This window comes from Marmota marmota, unplaced genomic scaffold, assembly GCF_001458135.2.
Source record: "Marmota marmota marmota unplaced genomic scaffold, marMar, whole genome shotgun sequence".
In the NCBI taxonomy this organism is placed as follows: Eukaryota; Metazoa; Chordata; class Mammalia; order Rodentia; family Sciuridae; genus Marmota; species Marmota marmota.
Genome location: NW_026000082.1, coordinates 22,101,866 through 22,118,997, shown reverse-complemented (window position 1 = coordinate 22,118,997; position 17,132 = coordinate 22,101,866). Strand labels below are relative to the sequence as shown.

Below are 17,132 nucleotides of genomic sequence, written 5' to 3'. Positions count from 1 at the left end.
CGCCTCCGCGTTCAGGCCGCGCCCCATCGCTCCAGCGTCCAGTGGCCCGGGAACACGGAAGCTCCGCCCACAAGCCGTTGTGCGCACGCTCTTCTGGCCAGGGAGGGAGAGTAGCCGTCATGGAGAACGCTCCGCCGTCTGGGCCGGAAAAGAAAGACCCTGAAAGTCCAGGAGTGCAGCAGGCGGCTGCAGGTCAGGGTGGTATGCGGGGCGGAGGTCAGCTTGGGGAAAGAAGTCCCCGCGGGCGAGCTAGTCTCTGGGGTTCAGCGGGAGGCTGAGGGCGGGAGCTCACAGCCTGTGTTCCTGGGTGTGTGTCGCAGGATCCCTGGTGGAGCTCACCCCAACCCCCGGCGGCCTGGCTTTGGTGAGCCCCTATCACACCCACCGGGTCGGGGACCCCTTAGACCTCGTGGCGCTCGCAGAGCAGGTGCAGAAGGTGAGGAGGCACGGCTGGGAAAGTGAATAACTGTCTTCCTTTGAGGTTTGCTCTACCTGTTTTGACTTGGACCTTACAGCCACTAAGAGTGGGGTTCTTGTCTGCTTTTTGCAGAGAGTGAAAGTCGACTGTTTTTCTGAGTCGGTTGCCTGACTCAAACTCTAATCTTCTGAGCCCAAAGATACCTTCTACTGCAGGTAGAGTGCCCATAATCTCCCTCCGTGGGAAGGTCTGCAAAGCATTTTCAGTACACTATTTCATTTTGCACCTTAGCACATCCCTGTGAGGTAGGCAGTACAGAAGTTCTCTTTGATGCGTGAAGATCATTCTAACCCAATTTTTTCAAGGAGCTGCTCCCATAAAATCTTTATCTGTTTACCTGAGAGCTTGAAGAATTTAACATATTCTAGGAAGGGTAGGACTTTAAGTTTTGCCCTGTATTCTCATTCACTGGATACAGTATTCTCATTCTCATGCTCAGAGCTTACACATTCACTGGCAAAATAGGTAAAATAAAGAGAAACTGCAAAATATCGGGAAAAGCACTGGAAGTTTGGATACATGAGCCTTCTTTCTACATCTTTTTTTTTTTTTTTAAACAGTAAGAACAGCCTTAAATGGTTGCAACGAAGAATGGAAGAGAGAGTATAGAACAGCTCTTCTTCCTGCTGGGGTGGCATTCACAGTTGCTCTCCACTCCTTGCACTTTTTTTTTTTTTAATTAATGCATTATAGTTGTGCATAATGTTGGGATCTGTTGTTACACATTTGTACCATGCACACAATATAATATAACTTCCCTCTTCTTTCCTCTAAATTTATTGGTACTGGGGATTGAACCCAGGGGCATTTTCCAGCCCTTTAAAAAAATTTTTGGGAGGTACTGTGGATTGAACTCAGGACACTCGACCACTGAGCACACCCTCAGCCCTATTTTGTATTTTATTGAGACAGTGTCTCACTGAGTTGCTTAGCACCTCGCTTTTGCTGAGGCAGGCTTTGAACTTTAGGTCCTCATGTCTTAGCCTCCTGAGCTTCTGGGATTACAGGCGTGTGCCACTTGAGACAGGTTCTGTTATGGTTTGGATGTGAGGTGTCCCCCAAAAGCTCATGTGTGAGACAATGCCAGGTTTAGAAGAGAAATGACTGGGTTATGAGAGCCTTAACCAAATCGGTGAATTAATCCCCTGACAGAATTAACTGAGCAGTAACTGAAAGTGGGTAGAGTGTGGCTGGAGAAGGTGGGCACTGGTACTGTGCCTTTGGGGTATATATTTTGTATCTGGTAAGTGGAGTCTTTCTGCTTGCCGATCATCATGTGAGCTGCTTCCCTCTGCCACACTCTTGCACCATGATATTCTACTTCACATTGAGCCTTGGGGAATGGAGCCTACTCTCTGTGGATTGAGACATCTGGAACTGTGATTCCCCCAAATAAACTTTTCCTCAACTACAATTGTTGTGGAGTTCTTTTAGTCATAGCAGCAAAAAAGCTGACTAAAACAGAAATTGGTACTGAGAGGTGCTCAGTACAATTATTGTTATTATTGTTATAGTTGTTACTAACCTGACCATGTGGTTCAGAAGCTTTTGGAGCTTTTTGGAATTGGTTGGAAAAATTTTGAGATATTTAGCAGTGTAAGCTGGAAATACTTTAGATTGTTTTAAGTGGAGCTTAATGGCCAGTTCTGGTGGGAGCTGGAAAGACCAGAATGCCAGTAGGACTGTGGACAGTGAAGACAGTGAACCCTCACGAGGGTTCAGAGAAGGAGGACTCTATTGGAAATAGGGCTAGAAGCCATTCATGTTATGTTGTGGCTGAGAAGTTGTCTGCATTTTGCCTGTGTCCTGAGATTTTCTGTGAGGCTGATTTTAAAAGTGATGGACTTTTTCATCTGGCAGAAATTTCTCTGCAGCATAGCATTCAGGCAGTAGCATGGATATTGGTAGTGACTTTTAGCCAAATTTATTGTGATAGTCAGGAGCATAAAGCAGAGCAGAAAGATTTGAAAAACGTGGACTTGAAATGTGGACTGAAAACTGGGGCTAAGGAAGTTGCAGTTGTTAAAGATACTGCCACCACTAAAGAAATGTTAAAGACTGCCCAGGGACAATAAGAAAGGTGGCTTGAAGTTATTTCAGCAATTGGCAAGATCATATCCATCTCAGGCTCAGGAGGTAAAGGTAAAAATTCTCTTGAGAAGAGACCAGTGGGGCACCCTTCTTGCACAAGGGGGTCTAGGAGATTTTTCAACATGCTCAGCTACCTAGAAACTCAAAGGTTTCTGTAGTCGGGGTCCCTGGAGGTTTGGCTACTGCTTGAGATGGTAGCAGACCTTGGAATCAACCATGTGGTGCTATTTCTGCAGGAATGCAGGATGGTGGAATTAGGGGGTCATGGAGGCTTCCATCAAGATTTCAAAGGAAGGCCTAGGAGACCAGGCAAAATACAGCAGGATCAAGTCTCTGTGGGTTTCCGCTGAGAGGCCGATACATGGAGATGTGAGGAGGAAACCAAAGCTGCAGTGGAGACCCCCAAGATTTAAGAAATGTCAGTACCATGGAATGTCCCCTGAGGAAGGCTACAGGAATTGTACAGGCAAGTCAACAGAAAGGCCTCTTGGGCTGCAACCAACAAGGTCATGAGGCGGAGCTACACGAGCCCTTTGAACAGAACATCACCATGTCATGTGCCCCAGATGCCAGACTTGTTTGCCCAGCAAAAAATAGATTTCAGTCTTGCTTTCTATGCCCCTATTTTTTAGAATAGAAATTTTTACTCTGTGCCCTTCTATATTGGATACTTGTAAACTGCTTTTGACATTTTTAAAATAAATAAATAAATAAATATTTATTTATTTATTTTAGTTATAGGTGGGCACAGTATCTTTATTTTTATGTGATGCTGAGGATTGAACCCAGTGCCTCATGCATGCTAGACAAGCACTCTACCTCTGAGCCACAACCCAGCCCTGCTTTTGATTTTGACAAGAGCTTATAATGTGAGGTTGCCCTATGTCTCAGAGGACACTATGATCTTGAACTTTTGAGCAATCTTGGAACTGTTGAGACTATGGGAACTCTGGGAAATGGACAAAATGTATTTGCATTGGAGATAGTCATGAGCTTTAGGGGACCAGGGACAGAATATTATGGTTTGGATGTGAAGCGTCCCCCTAAAGCTCATGTATGGGACGATGCAAGAAGGTTTAGAGGAGAAATGATTGTGTTATGAGAGCCTTCTTCCAATCAGTGAATTATTCCACTGACAGGATTAACTGAGCAGTAACTGAAGGAAAGTAGCGTGTGGCTGGCATTGGTGACGTGGCTTTGGGGTATATAGTTTGTATTTGGTAAGTGGAGTCTCTGTCTCTGTCTCTTTGCTTTCCAATCATGTGAGCTGCTTCGCTCTGCCACACTCTTTCACAGTGATGTTCAACTTCACATTGAGCCCTGAGGAATGGAGCCTGCTCTCTGTGGATTGAGACTTCTGAACTGTGAGCCCCCAAGTAAACTTTTCCTTGACTACAATTGTTCTGGTTGGGTCTTTTAGTCACAGCAACAAAAAGGCTAACTAAAACAAAGTCTCAGTAAGTTTCTTAGGGCCTCTCTTAAGTTGCTGAAGTGTCTGAACTTGTGATTTGCCTGCCAAGTTGCTGGAATTATAGGCAGTACCCCCCCACCCAGCTTGACACAGAGTCTTACTCCTATTTTGACGTTACTTTCAGACAAATACTTCTCTGGACCTCAGCTTCTTTATCTGTAAAGTGAAGGATTTGAAGTAGGAGAACTCCTAGATCTAGAGGAAAAACCTATTCTGTGAAAAATTAAGTTCCTTCTCATCCCCCTTTTTTTTTAATATTTATTTTTTTAGTTGTAGTTGGACACAATACCTTTGTTTATTTATTTTTATATGATGCTGAGGATTGAACCCAGGGTCTCACACATGTGAGGCAAGCGCTCTGCCACTGAGCTACAACCCCAGCCCCCCTTCTCCTCTCTTAGCAAGACTTCCAGTCTGCAAAGATTTAGGGAGGATCCTGCTGCTTTAAAGCTTATGATATCCCCTTGTCCTTATATACAGTCTCATATTTGTTCTTCTTCTTTTTTTTTTTTAAAGAGAGAGAGAGAATTTTTTTTTTTTAATATTTATTTTTTAGTTTTCGGCGGACACAACGTCTTTGTTTGTATGTGGTGCTGAGGATCGAACCCAGGCCGCATACATGCCAGGCGAGTACGCTACCGCTTGAGCCACATCCCCAGCCCTCATATTTGTTCTTGATTATATGTTTGTTTTGCTCATAAAATTTATTTATTAAATGTTAACAATACTTGAATTATCATTTGATAATATGCTCAAATTCCCTAATGTAAACATCTCTACTGTTGTTTTTTTTTTTAAGAAAAATTGAAATATTTAGGAAAGCTCTTTTTTTCTTAACAGTTTTTAGTTGTAAATGGATCTTTTAATTAATTAATTAATTAATATGCGGTGCTGAGGCTCGAACCTAGGGCCTCATACATGCCAGGCAAGTGCTCTACACTGAGCGGCAACTCCAGCCTAGGAAAGCTCTTTTATTTAAAACCTTATGCTTTTTCCTTTTTAGAGAGGGAAGCAAAGCACCTTTTATGGATCAGGAGAATATCTTGTGTCTATGTAATCAGAGCACTCTTATTGGGAGGTGGACTGCCAGGGACAAAATCTTGGGCAAACAACCTTTTTATTTATTTATTTATTTGTGGTGCTGGGGATTGACCCCAGGGCCTTGTGCATGCAAGGCAAGCACTCTACCAACTAAGCTATATTCCCCAGCCCAGCAAACCACATTTTATTTTACTACAATGATCTGAACCAAAGAAATAAGGAATACAGTTTTTGTCTTTCATCTTATAATCTAGTGAAATATAAAGGATGCCTTATTGTGCTGCCTGAATTTCTTCAATGTAACCAGTCTTTGAGAAGTGAAGAAAAAACACTCTAAAGATAAGCTTTGAATCAGGTATAGTTACTGTACTGAAATGTACTTTCTGGCAAGACTGTATTCTGATACCCTACTTAAGACTCAGAAAGCTTTGGAGGCTGGGTATGAGGACTGAATTTTAGACCCAAACTGATCTATGTTCAAATCCTTCAACCGCCATTTACTAGCTGTGAAACTTTTAGTTTCATTCACCTCTATGAGTCTTTTTTTTTTTTTTTCAAATATTTACATCTTTTAGTTATCGGCAGACACAACATCTTTGTTTGTATGTGGTGCTGAGGATCGAACCCGGGCCGCACGCACGCCAGGTGAGCGCGCTACCGCTTGAGCCACATCCCCAGCCACCTCTATGAGTCTTAATTCCTAAAATGAGAAAGTGGGACTGTCATCTCCATCTTCATAAAGGTGTCACGAGAGTTAAATTCTGATGATATAAAGGTCTTTGGAGTGGTTAGGGCCAGTGTTAGTGCTTAGTAATTATAGGTACTTTCTCCTTTGTTTCTATTTTAATTAGGTTCTTTGATTTATAAGAAACAGATTCACTGCTACCATTTTAAGGAAAAAGAGATTTCTTATAAGACTGTAGAATCTACCTGCTGTAGAATCTACCTTAGCTGTGGAATCAACCTGCTCTATCACTAGCTATATGGCTCCTTTGTCCTGGGAACAAAATGCAAATTCTTTTACCTTGGGCCACAGGGCCCTACAAGATCTGTTCTCCATCCTGACCACCATTCAAATGACAGTATTGCTCATTGAATTTGACCTTTTGGGTACACATAAATTCCAATTCCTATAATTCTCACACTTCTTATTACTAAACAAGTTACTTAACTCATTTGTTATCTTTGACCTGCTGTGGTTACATAATTATGGCACATCGGTATTTTGAATGCATGTAGTACTAACTTTAATTATTCTTATTTTTATTGTTAGTATTATTTATTGGAGCTATACCATAAAGTAAGGTAGCCACCAGCCACATATTTCTGTTGAATTCTTGGATTGTGCAGTTAGTGTGACCAAGGAACCGAATTTTAAATTTAACTTAATTTGAATTTTAAAACCTGATAATTGATTCAGTTATTAGAATTTAAATTTAAATTTGATACAATTTGAATACATGGATCAACTTCTTAAATGTAGATTTTGTGTGATTTAAACATAGGTCATGTATTTCTAATGAAGATTTAGCATCCAAATTGAGATGTGCTGAGTATAAAATATACACTGCATTTTGAATACTTACTATGAAATGTAAAATAACTCATTAGCAATTCTTTTTAACTTTACACAAATGTTCATAGCAACTTTATTCATTATAGCCCCAAAATGTTACCAGACATCCATCAATTGATTAACAGAAAATAAAATGGCATATGCGTACAATGGAATATTGTTGAGCAATAAAGAAATTTAGTTCTGATAGAAGCTACATGGACAAACTTTGAAAACATACTTAGTAAAGAGTGATAATCCTTCTGAGGTCACTCTAGTCTCTCCTGGCTTTGAGAGTTATATGGTCTGTTTTAAGCAAGTTCTATAGCCTTTAGTTGTATTTCTTGGCACATGATGGGCAGTCTTCCGTGTAGATCATAACTTTCTGTCAGGTATACGTGTAATGTAGTGTGTGTGTAAGTGTGTGTGTGTGTGTGTGTAGTACTAGAGGTACTAGAGGTTTCAAGTATTATACAAGTACTGAGCTACACCTCACCCCATTTTTATGCCACTGGGGTTGAACCCAGGGATGCTCTACCACTGAGCTATATCCCCAGCTTTTTTTAAATTTTTATTTTGAGATAGGCTCTCAGTTGCTGAGGCTGGACTTAAACTTGCTTTCCTCCTGCCTCATCCTCCTGAGTAGCTGGAATTTCAGGCATGCATCACCATGCATAGCTAATCTTTGTTTCTTTTTTCTCCAAAGAAGAGTATTGCTGTGGTTGCCCAGGCTGACCTTGAACTCCTGGGCTCAAATGATCCTCCTTCCTCAGCATTTTAAGTAGCTGAGTCTATAGGTGTGTACTATGATATCTGCCTTCATAACATAGTCTTTTAAAATATATTTTGATTATCATTTAGAAATGCAACAGTAAGTTAAAATGTAGGGCTGGGATTGTAGGTCAGTGGTAGATCGCTTGCCTAGCACATGTGAGGCACTGAGTTTGATCCTCAGTACCACATAAAAATAAATAAATAAAGATATTGTGTCCATCTACAACTAAAAAAATATATATTTAAAAAAATTTAAGCTTTCTGGACTAGGTCGAGCTGTAGGCGCCATCATGGGAATCAACATACGCCACAACAAGGACCCAAAGGTTCAGCGCAAGGAGCCCAAGAGCCAGGACATCTACCTAAGGCTGTTGGTCAAGTTGCACAGGTTTCTGGCTAGACGAGCCAATTCTACCTTCAACCAAGTTGTACTGAAGAGGTTGTTCATGAGTCACACCAATAGGCCACCTGTCTCCCTCTCTCGGATGATCCGGAAGATGAAGCTTCCTGGCCGAGAAAACAAAACAGCTGTGGTCGTCCCCACGAGGACCACAACAGATGACGTTCGTGTTCCGGAGGTGCCCAAACTGAAAGTGTGCGCCCTGCGCGTGAGCAGCCGAGCCCACAGCCGCATCCTCAAGGCTGGGGGCAAGATCCTCACCTTTGATCAACTGGCCCTGGACTCCCCCAAGGTCTGTGGCACAGTCCTGCTCTTTGGTCCTCGCAAGGGCCGAGAGATGTACCGGCATTTTGGCAAGGCTCTTGGGATCCCACACAGCCACACCAAACCCTACGTCCACTCCAAGGGCAGGAAATTCGACAACGCCAGAGGCCGGAGGGCCAGCCGTGGCTACAAAAACTAACCCGGGTTTTACTGTTAACAAAGAGGCTTTGAATTTGGGGGAAAAAAAATTTAAATAGGTATGATGTAATTCAACTGAGGTAAATGTTAGAAGTATTTAAACATGAGAAAACAAATAGGAGTCCTAAGAAATACATGATTAGCCAGGCAGAAAGCAAGGAGAAAAATATATTAGGTGGAGGGGAGGCATATTCAATATATTTGGTAGCAAGAGGGTAGGACATATTGAAGGGCCAAAGAAATCAGAATGTGGCTAGAGTTCACAGTGAAAGCAATGGAAACTGACAAGAAGGAGCACTTAATTCTGTGGTGTGGAGTCTTGTCAGGGTGGCAGTGCCATTTGAGCTGGGCCTTGGGATGGATAGGAATTTATGTGGCAATAATGAGAATGGGAAGTACTTTAGGTGTAAGTAAAGATGCTGACATAACTCTTTACACTGGGATCTATATAAGAACATCATAAGTCATATTCTTTCTCACCCTGCAGTTTGGTTTTCTCCCACCTACAGGCTGATGAATTTATTCGAGCAAATGCCACGAACAAATTGACAGTCATAGCTGAGCAGATCCAGTATTTGCAAGAACAAGCCAGGAAGGTAAGGAAAGACTTTAGGCTGGCTGGCCGCTGGCCTGTCTGCCTCTCTCCCTCCCTCCCTCCCCACTTCCTTCCTATACTGGGGTTGAAACTGGGGTACTCTACATTTGAGCCACATCCCAGCCCTATTCATTTTTTGAGATAGGATCTCGATAAATTGCTGAGGCTGGCCTTGAACATGCAATCCTCCTGCCTTAGCCTCCTGAACAGCTGGGATTACAAGTGTGCATGACTGTGCCCAACTTCATTTTTATTATTTAGTTCATGGATTGACTGTAGTTGCTTATTTGTCTTCGGTACCTTCTAAGAGATGTAGAGGTTTTGAGTGAGATAGAAGGAATAAACCTGAGAGGTTATATTATTCTGTTTAGTGTTACTGTGATGAAATACTTAAGGCAGGTTAACTTTATTAACAAAACAGATTTATTTAGCTCACGGTTTTAGAAGTTCAGGGATAGGTGCTGGCTTGTTCAGCTCTGAGGGAGGGGGGGGTCCTTCTTGGCTATATCTAGTCATGGCAGCAGTGTGTGTGTGAGAAGAAATCTCATCACCCAAAAGGTAAGCAGAGAGATTTTCAAAGCTCAGGCTTTCATGGCAACATGTTCTCACTCTCTGAAGAACTCCCTACAGGAAAACAGTATTCTCTTCTCAGAGCAGCATCCCCAGGAACCTGAGGACCTCCCACTGGGTCCCACATCTTCCATTAGCACTCATATCACCACACTAGTGACCAAACTCCCAGGACGTGGACCTCTGGGAGACAAATGGCAGAAGTTGAGAATAAGATTTATTTATTTATTTTTTAAACCAGGAGAAAATTCAGTGAGGTAAAGCCTTTCAAAGGGGAAAAAAAAATGTATTCTTTTACAAAAGAAATGTACTGGGCTGGGGTTGTAGCTCAGTGGTAGAGCACTTGCCTCCCATGTGTGAGGCCCTGGGTTTGATCCTTAGCACCACATAAAAATATACGAACAAAAATAAAGATATTAAAAAAAATAGTAAGAAAGAAAGAAATGTACTTACCACAGAAAAAGAGGAAAGAAACTTAAGAACCACCCAAATCCATTAATACTCAACACTTTGAAATATAATTCTAAAGACATTTTCTTCAGCCTAGTAGCAAAATTTAATCTTTATTTCTTTAGAATTATCTGGATGCCAGTAGTGATTTATTGTTGTGGGGAAGCAAGATGCCAAGTGTTGCAGTTTTCACATTTTGATTGCGATGAACCCTGAGCATGAGTGCCTATTACCTCTGATCCTCATCTATTGCGCCTCTGTGGTTCACAGGTACTGGAAGATGCTCACAGAGATGCCGACTTGCACCGTGTAGCTTGTAATATGGTGAAAAAACCTGGCAACATTTACTATCTTTATAAACGGGAGAGCGGTCAGCAATACTTTTCCATTATTTCTCCAAAGGTAGGAACATTTACTCTTCATCCCCAAACCGACTCCAACCTTTGAGAAATTCTTGGCATGTGTGTATGAAAGTAAATAGACATAGACTGGTAAATTTTTGCCTAGAAAATTGGGGGTGGTGTGATCCCAGGCATAACTCTAATAAAACGTGTGTTTGCTTTAAATTACTTCATTTATTATCTCTGTTATGGGAATATCTGATATATAATGTAACTGCTTTTCAAGTATGGTCTGACTAGTCTGAAGTGAAAAGCCAAAATAGAAATTTGTGGATAAATAGGAAAAGAACTCAGTTTACTTACATCCTGCTCTGATCAGAACCCACTCCTTTGCCTTTTCTAGGAATGGGGGACTAGTTGTCCTCATGACTTTCTTGGTGCCTACAAGCTTCAGCATGACTTGTCCTGGACTCCATATGAGGACATTGAGAAGCAAGACGCTAAAATCAGCCTAATGGACAAGCTGCTGAACCAGCCAGTGGCCCTGCCCTCCTGCACTGAACCCACCTTCCAGAGACTGACTAATTGAGCGTGGACTCTGGCCAGCAGCTCTCACAACAAGGGCCTGTTGCCTTCTTGTGGCCCCTGTTCTCTGCATTGATGGGGCAGGGTCATGGGATCTGAGGACTTGTAGGTGAATCAGGAACTTCTTGGAAGGAGACCCTATGTGAATGTAATTGCTTTTGTTTTTATTGCTTTTAATTGGGTTGGTAAGGAATCACAGTACTCTCTTTTGGGATCTCCTTGGAGCAGCAGATGCCCAGTTGGAGGTCACTCTCAGTTCCTTGATACTTTGGCCTCTGCAAGATGGCAGCTTTCTTCATCAAAGCAGGAAGGATAAGAGTCTACTAACAGGACAGGAATTAATCTCACATAGTCCATTCATAGAAGTGATGTCACCTTTGTTGTATTCTCTTGGTTAGAAACAAGTCTGCAGGCCAGCCCACACTCAAGGGAGGGAATTACACACAGGAATGAATACCAGAAGGCAGGGATCACTGCATCGTTGAATAGACTTAAAATTTGTTTGCCGTGGTGTTCAGTTGAGAGGAAAAAAGAAAAGTCAATTCTGGCTAAAAGAGGCGATATTACAAAGTAGTTGAGTGCATTGATGTTGAAGTCACAGATCTGGACTTGACTCTTCACTCTGACAAAATAACTTATATCTGGCATTCCTGCTTCCCCTCTGTCCCCTCTCCAGTCCATTCTGCATATAGTTAGGTCGATCCTTTGAAAATGCAAATCACCCTCACCATTGACATTTCCAACCATTGGAACTGGAGAGGAGTTATTCAGAAGAGAGAAATACAGTTACCATGCTGATGCACTCCCTGCACTGACCTTTAGGTAGTGCCATTCCTTTCCTGTTTAAGCCAATGATCAGGCTTAGGGAAGGCTAGTGGCAATGTCAAAATCGCGGACTAGGACTCAGTGATGATGTACAGTAGCTACTTTTCATTCAACCATCCAGCTGTCTACCCAGTAATTCTGTAAGTATTAACACCTTCTGGGGTCCAGGTTCTAGAGAATAATACAGCTGAAATAGGGCCCTATTTCACAGGAGTGCGCAGTCTAGTGGGTGAGGAAGCAAGCCAGTGACTACAGCGTGCTGTAAGAAGTGCTGTGCTAAAGGTATGCACTGGATATTCTAGAACATAAGCTTGGAGAATTTGGGAAGACTCTTTGGAGGAGCTGATTCCTGGGTGTTGAAAAATAACTGGGGGCTCCAATTATCTTCTCTATGGGAAGTGTGTCTTTTAGGGGTTAGGGTAGGGTTCATTTTTGGATGAAGTTTATTTGTAAATGAAGGAAAGGACATCCTTTTACAGACCACATCAACCAGAATAATGAGCACCAGTATGGGTGCAGGGGGGATATATCCTGCCTAGAAGATTCTTATTTCTGACAGCTGGGGGATAGATGAAAAGTGGGAACAAAAGCAATTCCAAACAACAAGTAGCACGTGAAGGTGTTGATAAGAAGCAGCATGGCATTTGGGAATTGGATCCAGTCTAAAGTGAAGAATATGAGGCTTGTTGTACCAATGCAGACTTGTGGAGGTAGTGGTGGTGAGTGGGCCCTGGCCACTCAAGCTGAGAGGTTGACTTTAGAACTTTCACTGCTGTAGCACTGCTCGTGGCCTCTGCTTCCAGAATTCCTGTCAAGAATGGGGTGAGAGCCCAGAGCATTGGTGCACGCCTATCCCCAGTCACTTGTGAGGTTGAGGTAGGAGGAACTTAAATTGATGGCCAGTCTCATCAGTTTAGTGAGGCCCTAAGCAACTTAGTGAAACCCTGTCTCAAAAAGGCAATCCTGGCACCCCCCCCCCAAAAAAAAAAAAAAAAAAAAGGAAAATGAAGAATATGAGCCAGGGGCTATGGGAGAAGAACTAAGTAATGATATAAATATTAGGGAGTTGGTAGTGTTGGCTTTCTAGAAGCCTCATTTTGGCTGTGGAAGCTGGATGGAGGAAAACCATTAGGAGTTTCTGTCCCTAGTCCAGGCAGGAGATGATGGGGTTCTGAACTAAGATTGTGGTAGAATGAGAGGTACCATATTTCCTCAGTGGTAAGATAACACTTTTTCCCTGACATTTTAGTATCTGAAACCTGGATGCTTCTAAAAGTCAATGGCATGTCACAGTTAATGTGACATTTTTTCCTTTCTTCAAGCTGCATGAAATAATGGTGTGTCTTATAAGGGATGGTGTCTTAGATGAAGCAAGACATTTTGAAAGTAAAATAAATTGCCATCTTATTGACAATAAAATGGGGGTGGTAAGTGAGAGGGAGAAACTTAGATAATGCTTGAATTTCTGGCTTAAGTATCTCTGTGGATCCACAACAAAATATGGAAGAGGAAGACATTCCTGATATTTTCCAGGATAATTAGTGATCTATATTTGCTGCAATAATCCACCTTGCTGACCCTGCTCAGGCTCACTGGGTTTAATAACTGATGGTCTAGAAGGAGGGCTTTTCCTTCTAAAGTTGTCGCTCCAGTCAGTTCATGAACACTGAGAGTATTAGTGTTGTAGATCACAAAGGTGGTGAAATCCTGTGTAGTGAGCAGGTATACCATTATCTCACTGAATTTTTATATAAATCCACCACCTATTAAGTATATATTTCTATTTTATAGAGTGAGCATCTGCTCAGATTCACAAAATGGCCCGTGGTTATAGAGATTACAAAGTGGTAAGTTTGATTCAAATATTCCTATTTGATTCCAGTCTGACCATAACCTTAATCATGTTTTGGTTGATTAAGATAGTCCTAAAGGATTTCAGTGTAGAGCTAAAAAGCTACATTATAAAAGTGATATAGTAAGATGTATATATGAGATACTATGGGAATAGTCCGTTTAGTGTTTAGTGATTGCATGGACAGGAGGCATACAGAAAACAGAGAGAAGTAACTTCTCTAAGGTCACACAACTCAGAAGCAATTGAGCCCATGTCTATGGCATCAAAACCTGTATGCAAAAAATAGGGCTTAGCTGGACACAGTGACCAACACTTGTAATCCCAGCAACTTGGGAGGTTAAGGCAGGAGGATTTGCAAGTTCAAAACCAGTCTCAGCAACTTAGATCCCGTATTAAAATAAAAAGTAAAAAGGGCTGGGGATGTGACTTGGTGTTTAAGCACCCTGGGGTTCAATCCTTAGTGCCCCCCGCCCCCGCAAAAAAAAAAAAAAGACGGGTTTTCTTTCTTAAGGAGCTGGAGACTGGGAGGAAGGCATTTCTAAGTGCCTAGACGAATTAGACTTCTGTAATTTAGGCAGATTTGATTCAGTGGATCATTCCTTACTTGAAAGCCTTTTTTCTTTGTTTTGATTTGAAATATTATATTCTGCTTTTCTACTACTTCACTGAGTGTACCTTTTCTGTGTCTTGATCCTCCTCTTCATGATACCTATACATGAAGGCCAAGTCCTAGGTACTCCCTTTTTCTCCCTACTGGGTGATCTAATCCATTCTCTAGGCTGTAAGTACCATACCTGAGCTATTGACTCATGTGCATGTCTCCAGCTCTGAACTGTCCTCAAGTCCACATGCACTTGCTTGTCTAGCAGTCATACTTGACATCTCCTACTTGGCTCATACTCATAAATTTAATACGTTCACAACTAAACTCTGAGTTTACCCCCAAGACCTGTTTCACTCCCAGTCCTCTTTTTCCATCAGCACCTGTCTCATAGTTACTGAAGCCTAAAACTAAGTCAATCATGATTCCAGATGTTCTCCCCACTCAGTCAGCAAGGCTCAGCTCTGCCTTCAAAGTACATCCCAAGTTTGACTGTTTCTTATCACCTCCATCCTTCCCTTTTGGTCCAGATCACCAACATCTCTAGCTAGGACTAATTCAGTAGCCTACTAGCTTATCTTCCTGCATTCATTCCCACCCTCTTCTGTGTCTACAGAGACTTCCAGCATCATCTTTTAGCACTACAAATCAGATCACTTACCTACATTTTAAAACATGCCAAGAATTTTCACTACACTTGGAATAAAATCCAGACTTCTTGCCAAAGTTCCACGTGATGTCTCAGAACTCACCATGTTCCTTCGATGCCACCTTGCTTTCTTCTCACACACCAAGCTGTGCCTTCGTGAGGACCTTTGCCTTTGCTGTTCCATCTGCTTGGAATGTGAACTTTATATGCTTTGTGTCTTCTGCTCACTTAGGTCTCTGCTCAGATATCACTTCTGTGGTTGCCCTATCAGAAATACCCACTCTTCTCACACCAGAATGCTGACCCTGCTTTGTTTTCTGTAGCACTTACCATGACCAGAAATGATTTATTTCTCGCCTCTCTTCTATGCTTAAGTTATACATATGTTCTAGGAGAGAAACTGTGTCTTGTGTAACTGTTATATCTCTAGCACCTAAAATAGTGCCTGATGTATAGTAAGAATTCTCATAATGAACTGATGAGCAGATGGACATATGTAGCTCTGCATTTATATCTCGCAAAGGATCTAAATTGGTACAGCTCATAGAAATAGAGTGTGAGCTACAAGTGTAATTTAAGATTTTTTCCAGTAATTAAAAAAGTGAAAAGAAACAGGTGATTAGCTTTAGCAATATATTTTTCTAACCCAGACTATCCAAACTATTACCATTTCAACAATTACTAAAAAAAAAAAAAAGGCAACTGGAAACTTATAGCATGGGGAGAAGGATCTTTCTCAGCTACCCCTGCTTCCTTTCCCCTCCAAGGAAGCTGTGGCTCAAAATGTATGATTATATTCTTAGAATAAGGATAATTATGATGGTGAATTTTACTAAATTTTACTCCATGCTAATCACTTCATATAATCTCATTTAATTCTCACAATTGCATTTTACAGGTGAGGAAACATGTTCAGAAAAGCAGTGTAACTTGTTCCAACATACACATCTGGTGTTACAGCTGGAATTGTAAACTTGGTTGAAAGTTAAAGTTTCATCTGAACATCATGCTACAGTGTCCCTTTAGTGGAGGGCCAGTTGAAGATCCAGTGAGATGAGGATAATGTTTTTACAGCATCTAGCACAGTACTGGCTGCTAGGTATCCCCTGGAACACTCCAGATCCTCTATCCCTCTTTCCCTTGCTGGCTGTCACTTGACCTAATTCCCCCTCCTCTGTACATATTCTGCTGTGGAGCCCTAGGAGCTCTTGGTGCAGTTTAGTCTTCAGGTAGGCTTGCAGTATGGGGCAGGGGAGCTCTGGGGCCCTACCTTAGGACTGGTGTCTGAAACCTACCATCCAACTACCAAATGCAAGACTCATGGGAGGTTCTTACCTCCTTCCTTTCATACCTCCCGCACCTAGCTGGGATTCGCCCACACACTGACAACTTCCATTCCTTTCTGTGGCTTTGGTCTTCCTGTTTCATATGTAGCATTACAGATCCTCCACAGTGGCTGTCAGAATAGCCTTTCTCAAACAACCCGAACCAGATCATGTCCCTACTTAAAAATGTCTTCAGGGTTGAGTCCGAATTCCTCAGCTTGCTCTCTGTCGGACAAGTATTACTATGCGCCTAAGCCTTCTTTACAGGCACAAGGAGTAGTAGCAAACCAAGCATAAAAAAAAGGCCTGCCCACATGAAACTGACATTCGCGGGGCACTCCACGGAGTGGACCCCAGCATTCCTTTCCAGCTTTATATGGTCCAACTAACTTCCAGCCCCCCCCACTCCCATTGCAGCGTTGGCTTTGCCCAGAACAAATGCCCCCTGTAACTAACTGTGTCTCACCCACAAAGTCCCCCAGACTGGCCTAGATGGAGAGAACAGTTCCCTCACCTGACACTCCTCATGGGCCCTGCTGCCCCACTGAAAGACCTAGGGTGCCCCCGGAAATTGAGGCCCCCATTGCCTCTGGCCCGCAGCCCCTCCCCTACCCTTGGGATTGTGAGCTAAGAGCCAGGAGTAAAAGGCTTGGTCTCTGGCGCCGGTGCCCGCCTGGGCTGGTCCCCTTCTCTGCACAGGCAGAGGGGAAGGAGTGCCTATCCCCAGCCCCATCGAGGAATGCCTCATCCCCAGGTGAACGTTCGCGTGGAGCCGTAGGTAGGGGTTACGGAGGGGCCGCCCGACAGATCCATGCGATTTCCTGCCGGGTCCTGGCGTCCAGGCTGCCCTGGGCAGGCCTCGAGACAGCCCGGCGAGGCAGGAAGCAGAGGGTTCTGGTCCCCAAGGTTCGGAGTTGGGGGCCCAGTGCTGGCCTCCAGAGAAGGGGTGGGGTGAGCGCGGGGAGGCGTGGGGCGTCCCTGCCAGAAAGCCCACCAGCATGCTCGCTCTTGGCGAAGCCCGAGCTGCCACTCGTTCCTGTTTCTAGAAACTTCCAGGGTCATAC

At 42.9% G+C, this 17,132-nt stretch overlaps 2 protein-coding genes across 2 annotated transcripts; both read left to right on the top strand.

Annotated features, from left to right (window-relative positions):
* Positions 1-30: 30 nt before the first annotated feature.
* On the top strand, positions 31-14,158 carry CUNH1orf50 (chromosome unknown C1orf50 homolog). Its single transcript, XM_015485161.2, has 5 exons — positions 31-192; positions 321-436; positions 8,782-8,868; positions 10,158-10,289; positions 10,632-14,158. The coding sequence occupies exons 1-5, from the start codon at positions 120-122 to the stop codon at positions 10,815-10,817; spliced, it is 594 nt and encodes a 197-aa protein (XP_015340647.1). The 5' UTR covers positions 31-119; the 3' UTR covers positions 10,818-14,158.
* On the top strand, positions 7,309-10,230 carry LOC107141880 (ribosomal protein L18-like). Its single transcript, XM_048815608.1, has 3 exons — positions 7,309-8,331; positions 8,782-8,868; positions 10,158-10,230. The coding sequence occupies exon 1, from the start codon at positions 7,701-7,703 to the stop codon at positions 8,271-8,273; it is 573 nt and encodes a 190-aa protein (XP_048671565.1). The 5' UTR covers positions 7,309-7,700; the 3' UTR covers positions 8,274-8,331; positions 8,782-8,868; positions 10,158-10,230.
* Positions 14,159-17,132: the final 2,974 nt, after the last annotated feature.